This window comes from Coloeus monedula (genome assembly GCF_965178545.1).
Source record: "Coloeus monedula genome assembly, chromosome: 26".
Lineage (NCBI taxonomy): Eukaryota > Metazoa > Chordata > Aves > Passeriformes > Corvidae > Coloeus > Coloeus monedula.
Genome location: NC_138806.1, coordinates 5,407,306 through 5,427,070, shown reverse-complemented (window position 1 = coordinate 5,427,070; position 19,765 = coordinate 5,407,306). Strand labels below are relative to the sequence as shown.

General features: G+C 67.4%; 1 protein-coding gene across 1 annotated transcript; it reads right to left on the bottom strand.

The window, feature by feature from the left end:
* Nucleotides 1–152: 152 nt before the first annotated feature.
* Nucleotides 153–8,764, bottom strand: TBX21 (T-box transcription factor 21; the record flags this gene model as incomplete). The annotated part of the gene is made up of 6 exons (XM_082297631.1): nucleotides 153–804; nucleotides 917–978; nucleotides 1,552–1,710; nucleotides 1,804–1,925; nucleotides 2,003–2,157; nucleotides 8,343–8,764. 6 exons carry the CDS (start codon nucleotides 8,762–8,764, stop codon nucleotides 153–155), a joined length of 1,572 nt encoding a protein of 523 aa, XP_082153757.1.
* Between the last annotated feature and the right edge of the window lie 11,001 nt (nucleotides 8,765–19,765).

The window sequence follows — 19,765 nt, the reverse complement described above, 5'->3', positions numbered from 1 at the left end:
GTCTGGCTGAGCCCCCCCTCTGCTCAAGTCGTCCCAGGATATGGGTGTTAAATATGGGGGTGGGGGGGGAGGGGGGGGCGGGGGCACACAGAACCCCTTTGCACCCAGATTTGGGGCGCCCGGGGAGGCTCTGACCCCTCCCTCGGTGTGGCTCAGTTGCCGTAGAAGCCGTAGTAGCCCCCGTCGGCGACCGGGTCCTTGTCGTAGAGGTCCCCGTTGCGGGGCGGGGGGGAGCTCTCGGTGCTGGAGGGGTAGGGGGACACCCGCCGCCGCTTGCACTCGTACAACCCCGAGTCCGACGAGTCCCCCGAGGCGACAGCGGCGGGGGGCTCGGGGGCCCAGCCCTCCGCCTCCTTGCCCTTCTCCTCGCGGGGCTCCCGGTACCAGCCCAGAGCCGCGGCGCCGCCCTTGGGGCCGTACTGCCCGGGGCTCCAGCCCCCCGGGACCCCGAAGCCCCCCGGCCCCTCGGGGTAGTAGGGCAGGGGCGGGTGCGGGGCGGGCGGCAGCGCGAAGGGTTTCACCCCATAGGGCACCATTTTGCCCCCCCCGTAGCCCCCGTCGTAGCCGCCGAACTCCAGCGCGCCGGGGGCGGGGGGCTGCTGCGGGGGGAAGTACCAGTGGGGGGGGTCTTTGGGGGGCAGGGGCAGCGCAGCCCCTCGCTCCCCCCCGAAGAAGCGGCCCGGGGGCAGCGGGTACTGCTCGGGCAGGAAGGGCTGGAAGCGGGGGGCCGGCAGGAGCTGCTGGCAGCCGGGACCATCTGGCGGGGATGGGGTGAAGCGGTCGCTCTCCGAGGCCGTGTACATCCTGGGGAGGCACAGGGTGGGGTTTTGGGGGGGGGGGGTCTCCTGCCAGGTGAGGCCGGGGGAGAACCGGGGAGGGACAGGCGGGAGGAGGAGGGGGTGGGGGTGACACTCACGAGTCAAAGTTGTCCCGGAATCCTTTGGCGAAGGGGTTGTGGTCGATCTTCAGCTGGGTGATCTGGGGGCACGGGGGATTGGGGGGGCTGCTGGCAGCTTGTCCCTCCTCCGGGATGTCCCCCCGCTGTCCCTTTTCCCCCCGAGCAGCCCCCGACCCACCAGAATCCCATCCTTTGCCGGTGCAGGGGGTGCTGAGGGGGCTCCTGGGGGTGCTGAAGGGATTCAGGAGGGGGTACTGGGATGTGTGGGACAATCCTGGGGGGGACAGTGGGGTGCTGAAGGGATTCGCGGGGAGGCTCTGGAAATCTGAGGGGATACGGGCGGCATTGGGAGGCGTCTGGGATGCTGAAGGGACGCAGGGGGAGGTCCTGGAATGCCGAGGGGATGCAGGGGATGTACTTGGGATCGCAGAGATGCTGCAGACAGGGGGAGGCCATTGGGGTTTTCCTGACGCTGAGGACACCTTAGAGGGTGCTGGGGGGGGGGGTTAATGGGGCTGCTCTGCGGGGGTTATTGGGTTGCTGTGATGACACTGGGATGATTACTGGTTCCTGGAGTTTCTGTGCTGTTGGGGGATTTTTTTGTGGGGGGCCTACACCCATGCTCGGGACGGGGAGGGGGATCTCGTACTCACGTCGGCGTTCTGGTAGGCGGTGACGGCGATGAACTGGGTCTCGGGGAAGGCGAAGGTGTGGGTGTGCGGGGAGGGGTACCCGTCCTCCCCCTCGCCCTCCTTCACCTCCGTGACGTGCAGCCGCGGCTGGTACTTGTGCAGCGACTGCAGCACGATCATCTGGGGCAGGGGGAAAAGCGGACAGCGGGCGGTCAGGGAGGGTCCCAAGAGGAGCCGGCCCAGCCTGGCACGGCAGCGGGACCTTCCCCTCACCTGCCCGACGTTGTTGGAGGCGCCCTTGTTGTTGGTGAGCTTCAGCTTCCCGAAGGAAACCTCCTGCCGCATCCAGTGCGCGCCCGTGTTGGGCGAGTCGGGGTGCAGGTAGAGGCGGTTCCCTGGGGGACAGCGGGGACAGCGTCACCCCCATCCCGGCACCGCCAGGAGGATGAGGAAGGGGATGGAGAGCCCATACCTGGCATGTTGCCCTCGGCTTTCCCGCACTGCACCCATTTTCCGCCCTGGTAGCGCCAGTGGTGTTGGTCCACCAGCACCACGTCCACGCAGACGTTGTAGTGGGCCACGGGGTTAAGCCCCGACAGGTTGAAGCTGAGGAAGGGGAACATGCGCCTGGGGAGGGAACAGAGGCACAGGCACCGTCAGCCCTCCCCGCTCGGCCCTTGGCACACAGGGCAGCTTGAAGGGGCGGTGATGGGGAAACTGAGGCAGCGCGGTGCCCACCCCCCTCCCCAACCCTGCCCCCCACGGCCGGCTGGGTGCCCGTGAGGAGCTGAGTGACCCCAGCAGCTGGGGGATGCTCTCGGGGCCGATCCCCCCCCTCCCGGTATCTCCCTCCCCCTCCCCAAGCACCTTCCGGATCGGAAACCAACACCGCTGCTATTTCGGGCTGGGCGCCAGCCTGCGCCAAGGGCAGGAAGGGGACACGATGGCACGGCCGGGGGGCACCACAGGGCTGCAGCTGCCACCCCCCCCCCCGGGGCTGCACCCTGCGTCCCCCCCGGGTGTCCCCTCAAATCGCCGTGAGAGGCTGGGAGATCTCTGCTGCCTGCCCTGTCCCTCGTGTCCATCACTGACCACTCGCCCCAGTGGCCCCAGTGGCCCCAGTGGCCCGCTCAGGTTCGCGGCGCGGCCTCCAGCCGTGGCCTCGGGCACCGGTTCAGCCCCCTCCGGCCGGACTCGGCTCTCCAGCCGTGGGATTTTGGCGGCTTCTGGAGCTCTGATGGCCGGAGCTGGACACCAGCGTCCCCACCCCCCCCCCCGCTGCCCGGCCACGCCGTTAATGTCACCCCCACCAGGGAGCCACCCCCTCGAACCCACACGGGAGATCTCCCATAGGCAGGGAATGAAGGGGGATTAATCCCGAATTCCTAAGGGGAGAGGGGCTGGGAGGGGTGCGAGGAGAAAAGGGAAGGTCCGGGAGCTCACGGAGCCCCGGGAGCCGGGCGGGAGCGGGCGGGGGATCGGCCGTGGCCCCCGCAGGAAGCGGAGCTCGGGCAGCGCAGGGGGAGCGGTGTGCAAAGAGCAGTGGAAAGAAAAGTCAGCGGGTGCCGGCTGACTCAAAATTGCCCTTGCGAGAGAGTGGGGAATAGAAAAAGAAAGAGAAGAAAAGAAAAGAAAAAAAAAAAAAAAAAAAAGAAAAAAGGAAAAATAGAAAGAGAAAGAAGAAGAAGGAGAAGAAAAGGAAAAAATAGAGAAAAAGATTAGGAAGGTTAAGAAAAAAGAAGTGGAAAAAAGAAGAAGGAAAAAAAGAAAAGAGGAAAAAATAAGAAAAAAGAAGATAAAAAAGAAGATAAAAAAGAGAACGAAGAAGAAAAGAGGAAAAAAGAGGAAAAAAGAAGATAAAAAAGAGAACGAGGAAGCAAAAAGGAGAGAAAAAAGAAAAAGAAGAAGGAAAAAAGAAGAGGAAAAAATGAAGAAGAATCAGGAGGAGAAGAGGAAGAAGGAGAAGAAGACTAAAAACAAGAATAAGAAGACAAAACCAGTAAAAAGAAGAATAAAAAGAAGATAAAGATAAAGAAAGAGATAAAGATAAAAAGAGAACTAAAAAGAGAAAGAAGCAGAGAAAGCAGCAGCCGTGGCGAGGAGCCGCACGTGCTCCCCGTGTCCAGGACGGACGCTGGCCCTCAGCATCCCGGCTCCCCCCGGGGTCCCCCCGAGCCCTCGCAGACCCCCGTTTTCCCCTTTGTGTCCCCAAAGGAGCCGTCCCAGCGGGCTCGCATCTCCTCCGCAGCGAGCTCGACGCGGCTGCTCCGAGGAAAAAGGGGGTTCCAGCCGCTGATAAAAATTGCAACCACATTAAAAACCACCTCGGTGCCGCCGGAGCCCTGAGCCGGGGTGCCGGCTGCCCCCGGGGCGAGGTCTCAGCGCGGCTGCTGCACCAGCCCGAGCTGCTGCAAGGAGCAGAGAGGAAGAAAACAGCTTTTTTCGGTTTTTTTTTTTTTTTTTGCCCTTTGCTCCCACAGCGCGTTCTCCGGCGCTGCCAGCGGAGCAGCCGGCGCGGCTCGGCGCTCACACGCTGCTGCTGCTGCCGCGGAGAAACCGCACGGGCCCGGCCGGGCACGGCAGGGTGGGGGCAAGACCCGAAACCGCGCTCGCCTCGCCTTTATTTTTAAATCCCCAGGCGCTCGAGCTCCGGCTCGGGCAGGACTCGGGGTTTGGTCACTGCGGTTTGGGAGGTGCCCCCGGAGGGCTCCCCCCACCAAGTCGGGTGGGCACCGCTGGTTTCACCCTTGGAGGGTTTTGTTTCGGGGCTCTCGGGGTTTGTCCCTGCGTGAACCCCTCGGTTCGGGGCATCGGGAGGGCCACGGAGAGATGGAGACACCGAGAGAAAACACCTGGTGACACAGGGGACATTATGGGGACACGGGGGACAGGGACGGTGTCCAGGATGGGCCCAGGTGGAAGGAAAGGAGATCCAGGAGATCAAACCCTCCCAGGCAGTGGAGCCTCCCCAGCCCCCCGCCCCCGGCAGAGCACGGGGGGGGCTGCGGCTTCCTGAGCCTCCTCCTCCCCCGATGGCAGCGCAGGGACCGCAGGAGCCACCACGGCCGCGTGGGACGTGCCCCAGCCCCCGCTGCACGGCGGCGTGGCACAGGTGTAGGGCAGGGGGACATGGCGTGGTGGCACGGCAGTGCGAGGCACAGTGACACGGCCGCTGGACATGGCACGGTGACATGGCACGGTGACACGGCACGGCTGCTGGACATGGCACGGTGACACAGCACGGCTGCTGGACATGGCACGGTGACATGGCATGAGGGCACGGTGACATGGCATGGTGACACACCAGTGCATGGCACGGTGGCACAGCAAAGCGTGGCACGGCTGCTGGACATGGCACAGTGGCACAGCAATGCATGGCACGGTGACATGGCATGGCTGCTGGATATGGCACGGTGACATGGCGTGGTGGCACGGCAGTGCACGGCACGGTGACACGGCACGGCTGCTGGACATGGCACGGTGACATGGCACGGTGACACGGCACGGCTGCTGGACATGGCACGGTGACATGGCACGGTGGCATGGCAACGCACGGCACGGTGACACGGCACATCTGCACGGCACAGCTGCGCTGCCCGGCGTGGGGGACAGGGCACAGCTAAATGTCGCAGCGCAGCAGGACGCGGTGACAAGTCACAACACGGCTGCACCAACCCCGCCGAGCTGCCAGCCGGGCACTGCGTGTCCCCAGCCCAGCCTGCGCGGGGACAGCCACTGTCAGCCCCGAGAGCCACTCCCGAGTCCCCCCAAAAAGGCGCTGCCAGCTCCGGTGTTCCCCCTCCTGCACGGCCACCCCTCAAATCAAAGCCGCCGTCGCGTTTGCCAGGTGAAAACGCAGCTTTTGTGTCCCCAAAGCCACCCCCAGCGTCCTCTCCGAAGGCAATGCCATCCCTTGCGTCCCCAAATGCAAAGAGAGTCCCTGCACCCCGCAAAAGCAGTGCTGAGTCACCCCCGAGTGCAAGGACAGCCCTTATGTGTCCCCAAATGAGGGGGACAGCCCCTTGCGTCCCCTCGAAACACAAAGCCAGCCCCTTGTGACCCCAAAACACAGGCCCAGCCCCCTGTGTGACCCCAAAAGGCAACGCCAGTCCCTGCGTCCCCTCAAAACGCGAAGACATCCCCTGTGTGACCCCAAAAGGCAGGGCCAGCCCCTGTGTCACCCCCAAAACGAAGAGCCAGCCCCGACTCCACTGCAGAACCCAACGGCAGGAATTCCCCGGGCCTGTCGCTGTCGGGGTGCCGGCGAGTCCTTGGGGGTTTCCGCAGAAATCCTGCCCTGCCGAACCCCAAGAGCCGCGGGGGACAGAGCGGGGACGGGCACCGGTGTGGGGAACCAGCAGGAAATTATCTGCACCGGAGTGGTTGGGGTGGGATGGTGTGGGGTGGCACAGGACAGCAGGAAAGGTGCCAGCAGGGTAAATCCCCGTGCCTGGCCAGGTTCATCCCAGTGCCACCATGTCCCCCTCCCCACCAGCCTCAACTCCTCCCCAGGGGATCCACGGGGGGCTGCACCCCATCAGTGCTGAGGGACCAGCGGGATGGGGCTGCTGAGCCAACAGCGGGATGGGAACGCGTCCCCTGCCCTGCCCCGCAGCCCCCCAGCCTGGCAGGTCCCTGCTTTGGGGCTGAGGTCCCCCTCAGGTCCCCGTTTGGGGCTCACGTCCCCCCTCGAGCCCCGCGCTGGGGTTTTTCCTGTGTGTCAGGCGCGCTGCAGCCCGGCCCTGCACACCGAGCGCTGCAAAAGCAGCTCAGGGTCGGGGGAAACGGATGTTCTGTGGCTCTGGGTTTGACGTTCTCCACAGGCTGGGCTTGCCGTGAGCCCCCCCTGCACAGAGCAAACCCCACTCTCAGCCCCCCAGCCTCTCTGCAGAGCCATCCTGGGGGATGGAGCTGGGAGAAAAATATCCCAAAATCGCCTGGTTTCAGGCTGGCAGCCGAAGGCAGAGGTGCAGCGGGGCAGAGGGGACGGGATCTGTGGGGCCACCCCGATTTCCAGCCCTTCAGCAGCAGCTCCCGACGCAGCAGGGAGGGCACTGCCCCAGCACCCAGCTGGGAAAGAGAGGAGAAAAGGAGAAAAAAAGCTGAATTTCAACACATTCCCGGCAAGGCCTGAAGGGTGGCGGGCAACAACCAACCATTTGGGGTGCCCACCACCCCCGCCACCCCCACGGCTGGCACTGGGGACGCATCACCCCATCCGTGCCGGCCCTGGTTCGCTCGGAGCATCCCCGAGCGCAGCGGGGGGAGCGGGGCCGGGCACGGCCGTGGCAAACCAAGCGGCCCTAACGTGTTTAGACTTCCAACACATTAAGCAGGTTGGGCTCAGCATCGAAGTGACACCATCTGTCTCTCGGCCGAGCGAGGCAGCCCCGGCGCTGGGCAGAAAGGGACCCCCTGGGCGCAGGGATGGGGCTGGGCAGGGGGGGCTGCGCGGCAGGAGGGGCTGGGGGGGGGTCTGTGCCAGCTGCTGGGAACGCAGAATGGGGGGTGCTGCCCTGTTTCCCCTTGGCACGGGGTTTTTGGGGACCCCTCGGGATGATCTGGTGGTGGCCTGCCGTGATCCCATTCCCAGCGCGATCCCACTGAGACCCCCAAAGTCTGGTTCCCCTCATCACACCAGTGTGCGGCCCAAGGATGAGCTCAGCGTTTTGGGCTCCCCTTGCTCCGAGTCGTGGTGACTCCACGGCCCCACAGGGCCTGTATGGCACCCAGACTCCCCAAATTGGCGTGTTAGCAGAGGCAGGGAGAATTCCAGCCCCTCAAAAACTCCCCAATCCTCTCCCAGCCCCGGGAACCTGCAGCGGGTGCACACCCCAGGCCGGAGGCAGCACGGAGAGGACAGCGAGTGCCCGGCCGTGGCGTTACCAAGGGCGTTTTTGGCAGCTGGGAGGTGGCCAAAATGCTCCCCCTTCGCTGGTCACACGTGGGGCAGCCGGGCTCTGCCTGCCCCGTGGAGCAGAGGGGGTTTCCACCCCAGAGGAGTGAGCGGAGTGGGTGTCACCCACCCCCGCCCACGGCGCTGCGGGGTAGCAGCAGCTCCTCGCCACTTGTTGCAGGGCCGAGCTCCGGATCCGGCCCGTGGGTTGGGGCTGGATCAAAGCTGCCTGCGGGCCCCTGGCAGCGACACCACCTCTGCCACCTTCCTGACCCCCCTGTCCCTCCCTGACACAGGTGGGGACAACCCCCAGAGCCTTTTCTCCTTCCCACAAGCCTCAACTCCCCCGGGAAACAACACCAGGGGATATCTGCGATGCTTTGCCTCCCCCTCACAGGCTTTTCTCCAAACCCACAGGGATGGGCGTCCCCTCTCGCACCCCCAGCCCCACAAACACCTCCCACACTTCCAGTCCTTTGGGGAGACGAGGCAGGACCCCTCAGCCCCTCACCGGGCCAGGGGTCCCCGGCCTGTCCCACCCCTCTCACTGCCGGTGTCCCCACCCCCCCCCTCCTGCCACCCCCGGTGCCTGTGCGGGTCCGGGTGTCACTGCCGGACTCTGTCGCGGTGCCCCGGGCCCCGTTCCCCCGGTGCTCTCAGGTTCCCCTCGGTGCCCCCAGCTGGTCCCCTCCGGTGCCTCACGAGCCCTCCGACATTCCCCCGTCCCGGCACACCCCGGTCCCCGCCGGCGCCCCGCTGTTCCCCCGTGCCGCTCCGTCCCGGTGCGCTCCGGTCCACCCCAACCCCCTCCAGTCCCTCCCAGAGCCCCTCCGCCTCCCAGCCCCGGTTTCGCCCGGTGCTCCCCGGCTCTCCGGTCCTCCCCCAGAGCCCCCCCCCCCCGGTCCTCCCGGCTCACCTGCCCTGCTTGGTGATGATCATCTCGGTCTGGTGCTTGTGGAACTTGGCCCAGAGCGGGTAATTGTTGAGCATCACCTGCACCTTCCCGGCCGCCCGGTACCCGGGCAGGGCACAGAGCGGGGGGCACAGCGGGCCCCCCCCGCCGCCGAAACCACCCTCGGCACCCCCGTAACCTTCCACCGGCGGGGCGGGAGGCGGCGGCGCCCGGTACGGCGGGCAGGGCCCCAGGAACCGGCCGCCGAAGCCGCCGGGAGCGCCGTAAGGGAGCGGGGGAGCTCCCGGTTCCGGTCCCCCTCCATCAGCGAAGAAAGCGGCGGAGATGTCCCGGGGGCCCGGCGGCTCCTTGGCAAAGCTGGCGGCGGCGCTGAGCATGGGGGCGGCGGGCCGGGGGGCTCCGGTGCCCGGCTCCAGCGCGCCCATGGACGGGCGGGGGGCACCGGCCCCGCTCAGCCGCTCATGGGAGTCCCCGCCGGCGGCGGCCCCGGGACGCGGCGCCGGTCAGCGCTGCCCGCCTGGCCGGGCTCCCGCCGCCCCCTCCATGCCCGGTAGTCCCGGGGGGGCCCCGAGCGGCGGCGGCGGCCCCGAGGACAGCCAAGAGGGAAGGGGGCGAAACAACAAACGCCGCAAAAAATACCCTAAAACAGCCGGAAAACCCCAAAAAAAGTGCCGGGGGGAGGTGCCCTGCCCCGCTGCCGCCGGTGCCCTCACACGCTCCACCTGCCCATCCCCGTGGCCCCGCGCCTCTTATCCAAAGAAGCGGCTCCGCACCGGGAGCTCCGCCCTCCGCCCCCCTCCCCACCCCCGTGGGGGCGGCCACCAACCGGGGCGGGCCGGGGGCGGGGAGGGGGCCACGCAGGGACCGCGACGCGCGGGGAGAGCGGGACGGGACGGGGACACGTGGGGAGGGCATGGGGGATACGGGAGGAGCCGCGGGACTGTGGGACAGGGGTGGGGACACGGGAGGGGACAAGGACGCTGTGGGGACAGAGGATGGAGTGATAAGGGGGGGCGGGGGGGGGGCACTGTCCTGCTCGTGTTTTGGGGTTCTAGGGGGACACAGGGATGGGGTAATTCGGGGCCTTCCCTACTCTGGTGTCACTGCAGTCACCGGAGGGGTGACACGCCTGGGGACCGGCACTGAGGGCTCGGCCCCTTCTGGTTCCCCCTCCCTTGCTGCTGGTTTTGGGGTGGTGTGAGACCCCCGGGAAGCTCAGCCAAGCCGTGCCACCCCCCGTGCCCATTCCCGTGTCCATTCCCGTGCCCACCCCGAGGCCAGGCCTTCCCGGCACCTGTCCTTGACCCCGCTGCGCCTGGGGAAGTCCCGGTGTCCCCTGGAGCCACCACCGAGGCATTTGGCTCCGGAGTGGCCGCTTCCCTTGGCAGATGCCCAGCTCGGCTCCCGTCAATACTTTCCATTCCCAGTGGGGCAGCGCCGCGGGAGGGTGGGGGTGGCTCGGTGGCACCCCGCTTCCACCGCTCCCACACCGCACGGAAGCACGAGTGGCACCGCCGCTGTCCCCCCTCCTGGCAGCTGGGCTGCTTCCCGTGGGACCCCTCTGGAGTGGGGAGGGGCAGGAGGGAAATGGGGACGGGTGGGTCTCTACCAAACCCACACCTGAGTCCCCTGGGATCCGGGGTCACGGGTGGGGATCCTCAGGGGTCAGTGGGAGCGGCTGGGGACAGGAATGGGGATGGGGTGGGGATGGGGACAGGGGACAGGACTGGGGACAGGGATGGGAATTGGGACGGGGATAGGGATAGGAATGGAGATGGTGACAGGAACGGGAATGGGGACAGGATTGCAGATGGGGACAGGGATGAGGATGTGGCCCGGGATGGGGATGGGTCAGTGATAGGGACAGGGATGAGGATGAGGAATGGGGACAGCCCTGCTTCCCCCACGGAGCGGCCCAGCTGTGGGCCAGGAGGAAATGGGGAGTTAAGGATGCGCAGGGCGGCCGTAGGGGGTGGATGGACGGGAGGACGGGACTCCCCCGGTCCCCACGGGGAGTCGGGCCGGGGCAGGCGCGGGGCCTCGGGGGTCACCCGGGGGTTGTGTATTGGCCCAGCAGACACAGCTTAGCGGCCATTCGGGCCGGCTTTTCACCGCTGCCGTCGCTCAGAGGGGTCCCGGCCCTCCATCTCTATGCAAAGCCCTCCCTGCTGACCCCCACCACCCTCCTCCCCACACTTTTCCGGCTCCCTGAGGTTCGCAGTGGGGACAGCACCCCCCCCGCGCAGCTGTGCCCACCCTCAGGGGACACCCCCAGACTGCCAGGGAGTTGCCACCCCCTCCCAACCCACCGAGAGGGGACCCCCCCCGCCGAGTTCCCAAGTGAGAAAAAGAAGGAAAACAAGGAAATTTCCAGAATTTTGTTTTTCCTAGGAGGGAAAAGAAAGGCCGGAGGGGGGTTAAGGATGGGGGGGGAGCGACTCATTAACGGGGGGGGAGAGCGAGCGCTGCGGCACAAGTGCTCCTGACGTCACCGCGTGCTAATTCATTCCCGTTTTACCATCGCCGCCGAGGATAAATTCACAGGGACACCCCCCCCCGCTGCGGGATCAGCCGGCGTGGCCCCCCAGAGGGTGTCGGGCTCGCCAGTGTCCCCACCGTGCCCACAGCTGGGGACCTGCCACCGCCATCCCGCATGCCCCCGGCCCTGGCGGTGCCGGTGCTGGATGGTGACAACAGCGGGGTCCGGAGGGGCGGGACGAGGAGTGCGGCCCCGTCCTCAGGATGTCACGCCCTTGAGTCTCCCCCTGTCACGGTAAAGTGACACCAGGGACACTGCAAGACGCGGCAGGACTCCTGGGGAGATGGTTGTCACAAGTGTCCCCGTGCAGGGAGGACTCGCGCAGGGCCAGGAGGGACAGGAGGGACAGGAGCCGTGTCCTGACCGTCACCTTGAACAGCCTCCGACCGTCCCATTGGCCGGTGACAGGGATGCTCTGGGACACCCCGGTCACCTCTGGGACACCCCGGTCACCTCTGGGACACAGCGTCCCTTGGGACGGGACGGTCCAAGCTGCCTGAGCTCGGCCCTCCACGACGAGGGGCCACCAGGATTTGGGGTCCAACCCTTCCCACAGCCCGGCATCCTCACCCGCAGGGCCCTTCCTGGAGGGCAGCAGCGCCGGGACCTCCTCGGGGTTAAATCCCCTCCTTTCCCAGCCCCGTGCCTCAGTTTCCCCTCCGCGGGTGGCTGATGCAACGCGCACGTCGCACACCAGAGCGTCCCCGGGGGGGAGGGGACGGTGGTGGTCGAGGGCAGCGCTGTGTGGCCTCCCTGCCCGGTCCCTCCTGGCCACCCGTGTGGCTTCCGGCACTCGCCCGACGCCCGCACAGAGGGGCCAGGAGGAAGCGGCTCCGCTGCAGGATACGCCCCGGGGCTGGGGACACACTTGTCACCACGGGCCACATCCCGCGCCAAGCCCGCGTCCCTGCCCGGCAGGATTCCCGGGATCCCAAACATCCTTGAGCCAACCCTGGCATCGCCCCGTTCCTCAGTTTCTCCCCCTCATCCCTGGCGTCTCCAGCGCCGGCACGGGATGGGGGTTTGACCCTTGGTGGAGGGATTATCCCGGACATCCTTTGTCCCCTGTCACCTCCGGGAAATGTCACCATCCTGCATCTCCCCGCGCGTGGGCATCATCCCTCTGATCCCAGAGCCAAAACCCCGCAGAGGGACTGGGCACGGGGGTTGCAACCAGCCGGCGGTGCAATTCTGAAGTCCCCAAAGTGTCCCCAAACCCCGCTGTCCCCACACTTCGCCCCAGCCCAGCCCCCAGGCAGGTTCCGCTGCTTCCGTGGAAGGACGCGGCAGGAATTTGGCTTCTGGGCAGCGAGGGGAAACTTGGGGGTAATTTTCTTAGTCAATGGCATTGTTCCTGTTTTCATTATTAAAATGAGCACGAGGGCACCGGGAACCCGCGGGGGCTAAATTTGGTCTCAGGGAAAACCAAAAATACTGCCCCCACCCCAGAGGAATTTGCATCTCGCTGCTGCTCGAAGGCAGCGCGGTGACGAGCGGTTCATGGAGGCATGAATTGCAAACCGCAGGGCTCCCGGGCCGGGCCGGCCACCTGCCACCCACCCGGGGGACCCCCGGCCCGGGGCCGCATCCGCCGCCCACCTGCAGCCAGCGCCGGCTGCGAGGGATGGAGCCACATCCTCGGTTCCCCCCGCGCCGCACCCCGGAGCAGAGCGATGCTGGGAGCCCTCCCAGAGCCCCCCCCCGGGCTCCCACCTTGCAAAGCCCCCTCCTGTCCCACAGTCAGGCCACTCCGAGCACTTCGTGTCCCCCCCCGCAAAACCCGGCCAGGTCCCCCGCCACCAACAGCGTCCTCTGAGTCACAGCGGGCAGGGGAAATGGAGTCACGGGTGACGAGTGGGCAACAGGCAGCGCCGGCGGTGGGTTTGGGGGGGCTCAGCTCCCCCCGTGGAGGGTCCCCCCACGCCGCGGCTCCTCACCCTGCACCCCGGCGTTGTCACCCTCCTCCTTCCTGCCCCAAACCACCCCGCGCTGGCGGGCGGGCGCCGCGCTCCACCCCGCGCAGCCCCGCTTTGGGGGAGCCCCACGGGGGGCCGGGGAGAAGGAGGGGAGCGGGGGGGGGGTCGTGGCGAGCCCGTTTCCCGCTGGGGACCCTCGAACCCCCTGCCCAGCTCCTGAGCAGCGCTGGGAGGATGCTCAGCACCCGCGGGAAAGGGGGCACCCAAGGGTGACAGGGGTGGGCGTCCCTTCCCCAGCGCTACCAGGGCCAGGCCTGGGCCAGCCGGGGGTGACAATTCGGTGGCAGCTCCGCGGGGGGGTGCGGGGGGGGGGGGTGTCAGCGGCCCGGGGAGGGCGAGCAGACGGCTCCTTAATCTCGGGGAAGGAAGCGGCTCTGGTTACGGAGCTGCCCTCGGTGTAAAAGGAGAGCGACAGGAAGAAAAGTCATTAACATCGTTCCAGCCGCTGCCATCCAAAACCCTGCTGGTGCTGAGCCCCGCGCCGCCAGCACCGCTGTCCCCCGTGCCCCCCGTGCCCCCTGTCCCCCTGCACCAACGCCGCTGTCACCGCGCCCCCGGGGAGAGCGCTGGCTTTGGGTGGCACCGGGGGGTCCTGCCAGGAGATCCCCCCAAAAACCCCTCCCCGGGGTAGTCCCGCTGCCGGGACTCGGCGGTGGTGGGTCACTGGTCCCTCCTGCAGCAACGATCCTGTCCCCTCTGCCCCGGAGACTGATCCGCGGTTCGGCTCCGGTGCCTCCTCCTCTTCCTCACCCTGGCCGTGGCAGCCTGCGTGGGAGGTGGCAGCGTGCGCGGGCAGCTTCCCACCGTGTGTCCCTGGCTCGGTGACACCGCGCTCAGGTGTCACCCTGCCCGGGGTGCCCCCCGCGCGTGGGGGATCAATGGCTGCGTGGGGGTGCGTGAGTGTGCTGGGGGGTGTCCGTGGGTGTGCAAAGGTGTGTGAGGGGCTGGGGGGGGCTGAAGGGGCTCGGGTGTGCAAGGGGCCGTGGGTGTGAGAGGGTCGCAGGGGGTGCAAGGGGGTCCCCGCGTGTGCGAGGGGGCCGGGTGGGTGTGCGGGTGTGCCAGGGACCGTCGTGCGTGTGCAAGGACGCAGCTGTGCCCGTGCTCGTGTGCGCGCATGGGCCCCCCCCCGCACGCACCCACCGGGCCGGGGGGAGTCCGTTTCACCCCCCGCCGCCATCCCCGGCCCCTCGCCCCGCTCCTGTACGAGGCGATTTGCTTCAGCCGCAGCCGGATCCTCGGCGAAGAGCCGCGGCTCCCTGGGGAGCGCCGGGGGGCTGCAGCCCCTGTCCGGCCGGCTTAGCGTGACGGAGGCGCGGGGGGCTCCGGGCTGGCGCCCCCGGCCCTTCCTCTTCGTCAGCGGGAGGCGAAGGCCGGGGAGTGATGTGCGCTGCCCGGGCGGGGGGACGGCGGGCGAGACACGGGCTACAGCTTCTGACAACACGCGGCCCCCGCGGGCACGCGCGTGTGCGGGATCACCCGCCCCGCTGCCAGCGCCCTCCCCAAAGTCCCCCCCCGGTCGGGGATCAGGGCAGGGGAGGGGTCCCGCGGGCTCGGAGACACGGGTGACGTGCGGACATGGCGGGGCTGGACCCCTGTGGGATGGGGATGAGGATGGTCCTGCCCGGCGGAAGGGATGGAGATGTGGATGCTGCCCCACAGGTACCGCTCCTGCCCCACTGGGATCAATCCTGCCCCACAGGGGACGGTCCTGCCTGTCAGATCCCGTCCTGTCCCACGGCCTCCCATCCAGATCCTGCAGGATCCATAGGGGCCAACCCTGCAGGGTTCCATCTTCCCCCACAGAGTCTGATCCTGCCCCATGGAGCCTATTCCTGCTTTCCAGCTCCCCATCCTGCCCTGTTTGAAACAATCCTGCCCTATAGGGTCCAGTCCTGCTCCATAGGTTCCCCTCCTGTGCTGCAGGGTCCTGTCCTGCCAGGATGAGTCTCACCCTGACTCCTTGGGGAGTGGGATCCCATCTCACTCTGAAGGGTCTCATCCCCCTCTTTGGGGGCTGATATCCCCCACAGGATCCCATCCTGCCCCAAGGGATCCCATCCTGTCGTGCACGGCCCCATCCCGCTCTGTGGGGTCCCACCCTGCTCTGTGGGCGCTGATCATCCCCAATAGGGTCTAACCCTGCCCCATCAGCCCAAATCCTGTCCCATGCACTCCCGGAGCATCCGATGCGGCTCAGGAGGGTCCGGTCCTGCCCCGGGGGGCGGCGAGGGCCGGGGGAGGCAGCTGGAGGCCGGACAGCAGCGGGCACGGACACTCAGCGCGTGCCAAGCGGCAGAGCCGGGAGTTAAAAATACCCGTGGGGGCCCTGCCGACGGAAGTGGAGGTGTCGGCACCGGCTGCTCGGGGCCGGGGGGGGGCCGGACTCGGGTGTCCTGGCCCCCGCCGGCGACCCCCGTACTCAGCACCGGGACCCCACCCAGGTGGGCGGCAGCAGCAGAGGCTGCCGGGTCCCGGCCCCCCAAAAACCGCGGGGCAGGAGGAGCATCCTCGTCCCCGCCACACCGGAGGGGGAGGAGGGAGAGAGGGAGGGAGGGGGTCACCCCCAGCCCGGCGTGAGCCCCCCGCCACCGCCGCGGCGACGACGAGGGGGCCGTGGGGAAATGCAAAGTGACAAATGACGCCCCGCGCGCGTTAATTGATGTGACGCGGGGCTGACACCGCGGTCGCACCCGGGGCCGGAGCGCGGGAAGAGGGAGGAAAGGAGGAGAGAAAAGAAAAACAAAAAACCAAACCAACCAAATCCCAATCAAATGTTAAAAATAGGTCACGGGGAAGGAGCCGGAGCCGGTTTCATTTCAGCCGCGGGTTAAAAGGAGCCGCCCGTGGGTCCGGAGGCACCGCGAGAGTCCGAGAGGTGGCGGGGGGGGGGGACGAAAAGGAGGGAGGGGGGCGATGGAGGTGATGGGAATGGGATACGCCACCCACACCATGAGCCTGTGCCAGGGCCGTGGGACCCCAGCCCCAAATCCCACCTGCCTGGCACCCGGCTCCTGCGACCAGGCGGGGCCAGATGGTCCCCAAAACGCCGCTGTAGCAGCCCTGCAGGGCTTTAGGACACCCCCAGCTTTCCCGTGAAGGTGGCCCGGTGCCGGGGTGGCCCCGCGGTGGCCGCAGCCACGGTCCCGGCGGGTCACCGGGAGTTCAGGCTGCCGCTGTCCGTGGCCCCCGGGCGCCCGGCGGGTGCTGGATTTTGGGCCAGCGGCCAGAGCGGAGCCAGCCGCGGGTCGTGTCCGTCGCGGCCCTACGTGTCCCCATGGCCGCGGTGACCCGCAGCAAGAGCCGAGGAGCAGCTCCCTGGGGGGACACGTCAGCCACGGGGCCACCGCCGTGCCTGGCCACCACCGCTGCTGTCCCCGAGAGCCACTCAGAGACCCGGGGACACATTTTCTGTCCCTCCCTCCGCCGCCTGCCCAGAGCATCACCCCTTGCGTCTCACCCTGGTGACAACCGGGGGCAGGGGGTGCCAGGACACGGAGGGATTTGGGGAGGGGGGTGTTCCTTTCCACCAGCCCCCCCCTTTGGATGCTCGATCCGGGTGACCCCGAGTTTAACCCCACTTACGGCTCCGGCTGACGCTTGCCCCGGACGCAGATGGGTTGTGACAGCCGAGAAGTTCCCCCCGGCGGGCGCTGGCGAGGCGCTGGCCGTGGCGGGGGGGGGTCCGCGAGCCCCGTGTCACGGCGCGTTGGCTCCGTCACCTCCCCGCAGCGAGGCGGCGGGTCCGGGGCGGCCCGCGGCTCCCCGAGGGGCCCGGTGGCACTTGTCTCTCCGCAGCAGCCGTGATGGCGCTGGGCACATGGCAGCCGGGGCTGGGTTTGTGTGTCCCCCCCCCCCGCCGCCCGCCGCTGTCATTTGAGGCCGCGGCACCCCTCCCCACCCACCCCATGGCTGGGGACGGGGAGGGGGTCACGGCAGAAGGATGCAAAGAGCTGATGCCATCACAGGAATGAGGGACGCTGGGGTGGCGTGGCCGGCAGGGGACACGGCGCATCCTCGGCCACCCCGGGATGTCCTGAGTGTGAAGGGCGGGAGGTCACCGGGCACTGCGGGTGCCACCAGCGCGGTCCTCCCTCCCCAGGCTGTGGGGAAACCTTGTGTCTGTCCAGGAAGAGCGAGAGGTCAGGAGCTGCTGGCACACGTGTGGGACAGCGACAAGCGGGGACAGGCCTGGCAGGGCAGATACAGGCGGGGCAGGAGAACTGGGGGGATGCAAGGAGCAGCCCCGCTCGGGGTGTGGGTACCCCAGGGTGGGGTAGAGACTGGATTCAGGCGCCTGAGAGTCATGTGGGCACCCTGGAGGGACGCTGGCACCTGGAACACAGCTGGATACAGGTACCCAGGGGTGATGCCGGCACCTGGAACGCAGCGGGATGCAGGGATGATGCAGGGACCGGACACCCAGCTGGATGCAGGGATGACGCAGGGATCAGGTACCCTGCCGGATGCAGGTGCCCGGGGGTGACGAGAGGACCCTGGGGTGATGTAGGCACCAGGGTGATGGTGGCACCAGGCACCCAGCTGGGACACAGTCACCCAGGGGTGATGCATGCAGGTACCTGGGGTCGCCTCAGTGCGGTATGGGCACCCTTGGGTGATTTGGGCACTTTGGGGTGGTCCAGGCACCCCTGGAAGGGGCTGAGCTGAGAGGCTGAAGCAGCGCCGGGCCCTTTGCAGAAAACGCGGGTTGAGATCCGAGCCATGGAGCCCAAGGAGTTGTCCCCAAGGGGTGGGCACAGCTCCGGTGCCAGCTGGGGTCCCTCCCCCCTCAAGGCAGCCCCTCCATTTCTTATAAACGCCTCTGGTACGGCTCCTCTGTGACACAGCAGCTCTGGGGGTTGTGGTTAAACCCCAGGGCTCCGGCTTTGACTCACACCGGATCCCGGGCACGGAGGGGCCTTTCGGGGCGCCCACGGCTGGAAAGAAACGCTCACTCGGGCAGGAGAGCCGGGCGCTTCCTCGCAGAGCCGTTTCCTATAAACCCCGACGGAGGGGACGCGGGCACGGGCTGCCACCGTGTCCCCTGAGCGGAGCTGGGGGTGCCCTGGAGCATTCCTGGATCCGTGAGCATTCCCTGCCTCGTTGAGATCCATTTGTGATCCTATTTGGAAGGACAAAGGAACACCCGGGAACGAGATTCCAGCACGACCTCACAGGACACCAGGGAATCGCCTGTGTGACACCTGCAGCCAGGGGGACCTGGACGGTCCCATCCCTGCATGGAGCTGGCTCCAAAGTGCCAGCACAGGACCAGGAGCATCCGCGGTCCCCACGTCCCTCCCCCCTGCAGGGGAAAGCGAGACCCGAGCAGCGAGAATTGTTTCGTTTTCCCCCTAAATGATAAAAACACCGAGAAAAGGGGAAAAAAAACCCCAAACCCAACCCAACTGAAAGCTGGAAAAAGAAACCTTAAAGGTGCCCAAAATAAGAGGGGGTTTTGATGGGAAAAACAATCGAATGAAGTTGTCACCTAGAAAACGGCGAGGTGTGACCCACTGGCATGGGGACATGGGGGACAACGGGGACACGGGGGACACGGGGGACACGGAGCCAGGTGTGTCCCGCCACGTGTGGGGGGCACAGCCCGGGGTGGGAGGATGCTGCACACCCACGGGTGGCTCTGGGGACAGTGCCCCGTGCCGATGCTGTGACATCCCCCGAGTTCCCTGGCGACAATTCCCCCAGGGATGCTCCCACCGCCCTCGGGACAGGCTGGAGGTGACAGTCCCCAAGCCCTGCCACCGCAAGAAGCCCCCGCAGCTCACCCCTCTCCCGGCTGAGGCAGGACTGGCTTGTCCCTTCTCACCGCAGCTGGCACAGCCAGGCCACACGGGCGACTTGGTGGCTCCAGCCGGACCCGTGACCTCACCAAGAGCCCCCAAAACCCTCCCTGCCCCCTGCCCCGCAGCTGAGGGGGGCTGCAGGGTGGCCTTGGAGACAGTGGGGGGGGTGGCACCGAGGTGGTCGGGCACCCCAGGGTGGGGAGGACACCCCGTGGGACAGCGCTGTCACCAAAGCCACAGCCCAGCGCTGCGGCTGGCAGCTCCCTCCAGCGGGGCACAGCTCCAGGGGGGGTCACAGGAAATAGGGCCACCCCCCCTTCCTCCCAGGACACCCCCACTTCCCTCCGCAGTGGGCAGTGGAGTGGCAGCGGGGTGGGAAAGGGAAACTGAGGCACGGGGGCAGCCGGTCCCACTCGCGGTGGGGTGGGCTCAGAGTGTCCCCACGGGTGACAGAGAGGGTGCTGTGCCCTCACCCTGCTGGCGACAGGTGACAAAATGCACCGAGCGACGGCCACAGAGCCCTGTGCCCACCACGAGCATCCCGGGACCCCCCAGCACGGCGCCGAGGAGCAGGGGCAGCCCCCAGGCAGCGGCTTTGGGGTGCTGGGACCCCCAGACTCACGCGAGCATCGCGGGGACACTGCTGCACCAGGTGACACGTCCTGGAGCTCTTCCCGCCTGGCGAGGCAGCCGGAGAAGGGACGGTGGTTTTGGGGGGTCCGGGGAGGGTTCCCGCAGCCCCGGGGGAAGCCCGGCAGGTCCTGAGTCAGCGGCAGCCGCCCCCGGGGGGAAGCGGTGCCGGGAGGGTGCCGGGATGAGTAAGGGCGGCCGCCGTTTGGCATTTATCACGTGATTTCAAAAAAAAGAGAGAAAAAAACGGGGAAAAAGGCGGGCGGCGGGAGCGGGTGGGGGCCGGGCACCCCCCGACCGCAGCCAGGCCCCGCCGCGCCTCCATCCCAGCCCGAACTGGGAAGGAGCCCAGTCCCAGTGGGTGCCACACCCTGGGCGCAGCTCAGGCGTCGTCCCCACGCGGGTGCCTTTGGGACCCTTCCCTGCAGCATCGCGTTCCCGTGGGGGAGGTCACCGCGTCCCCCCACCCCCCCTCCCCGG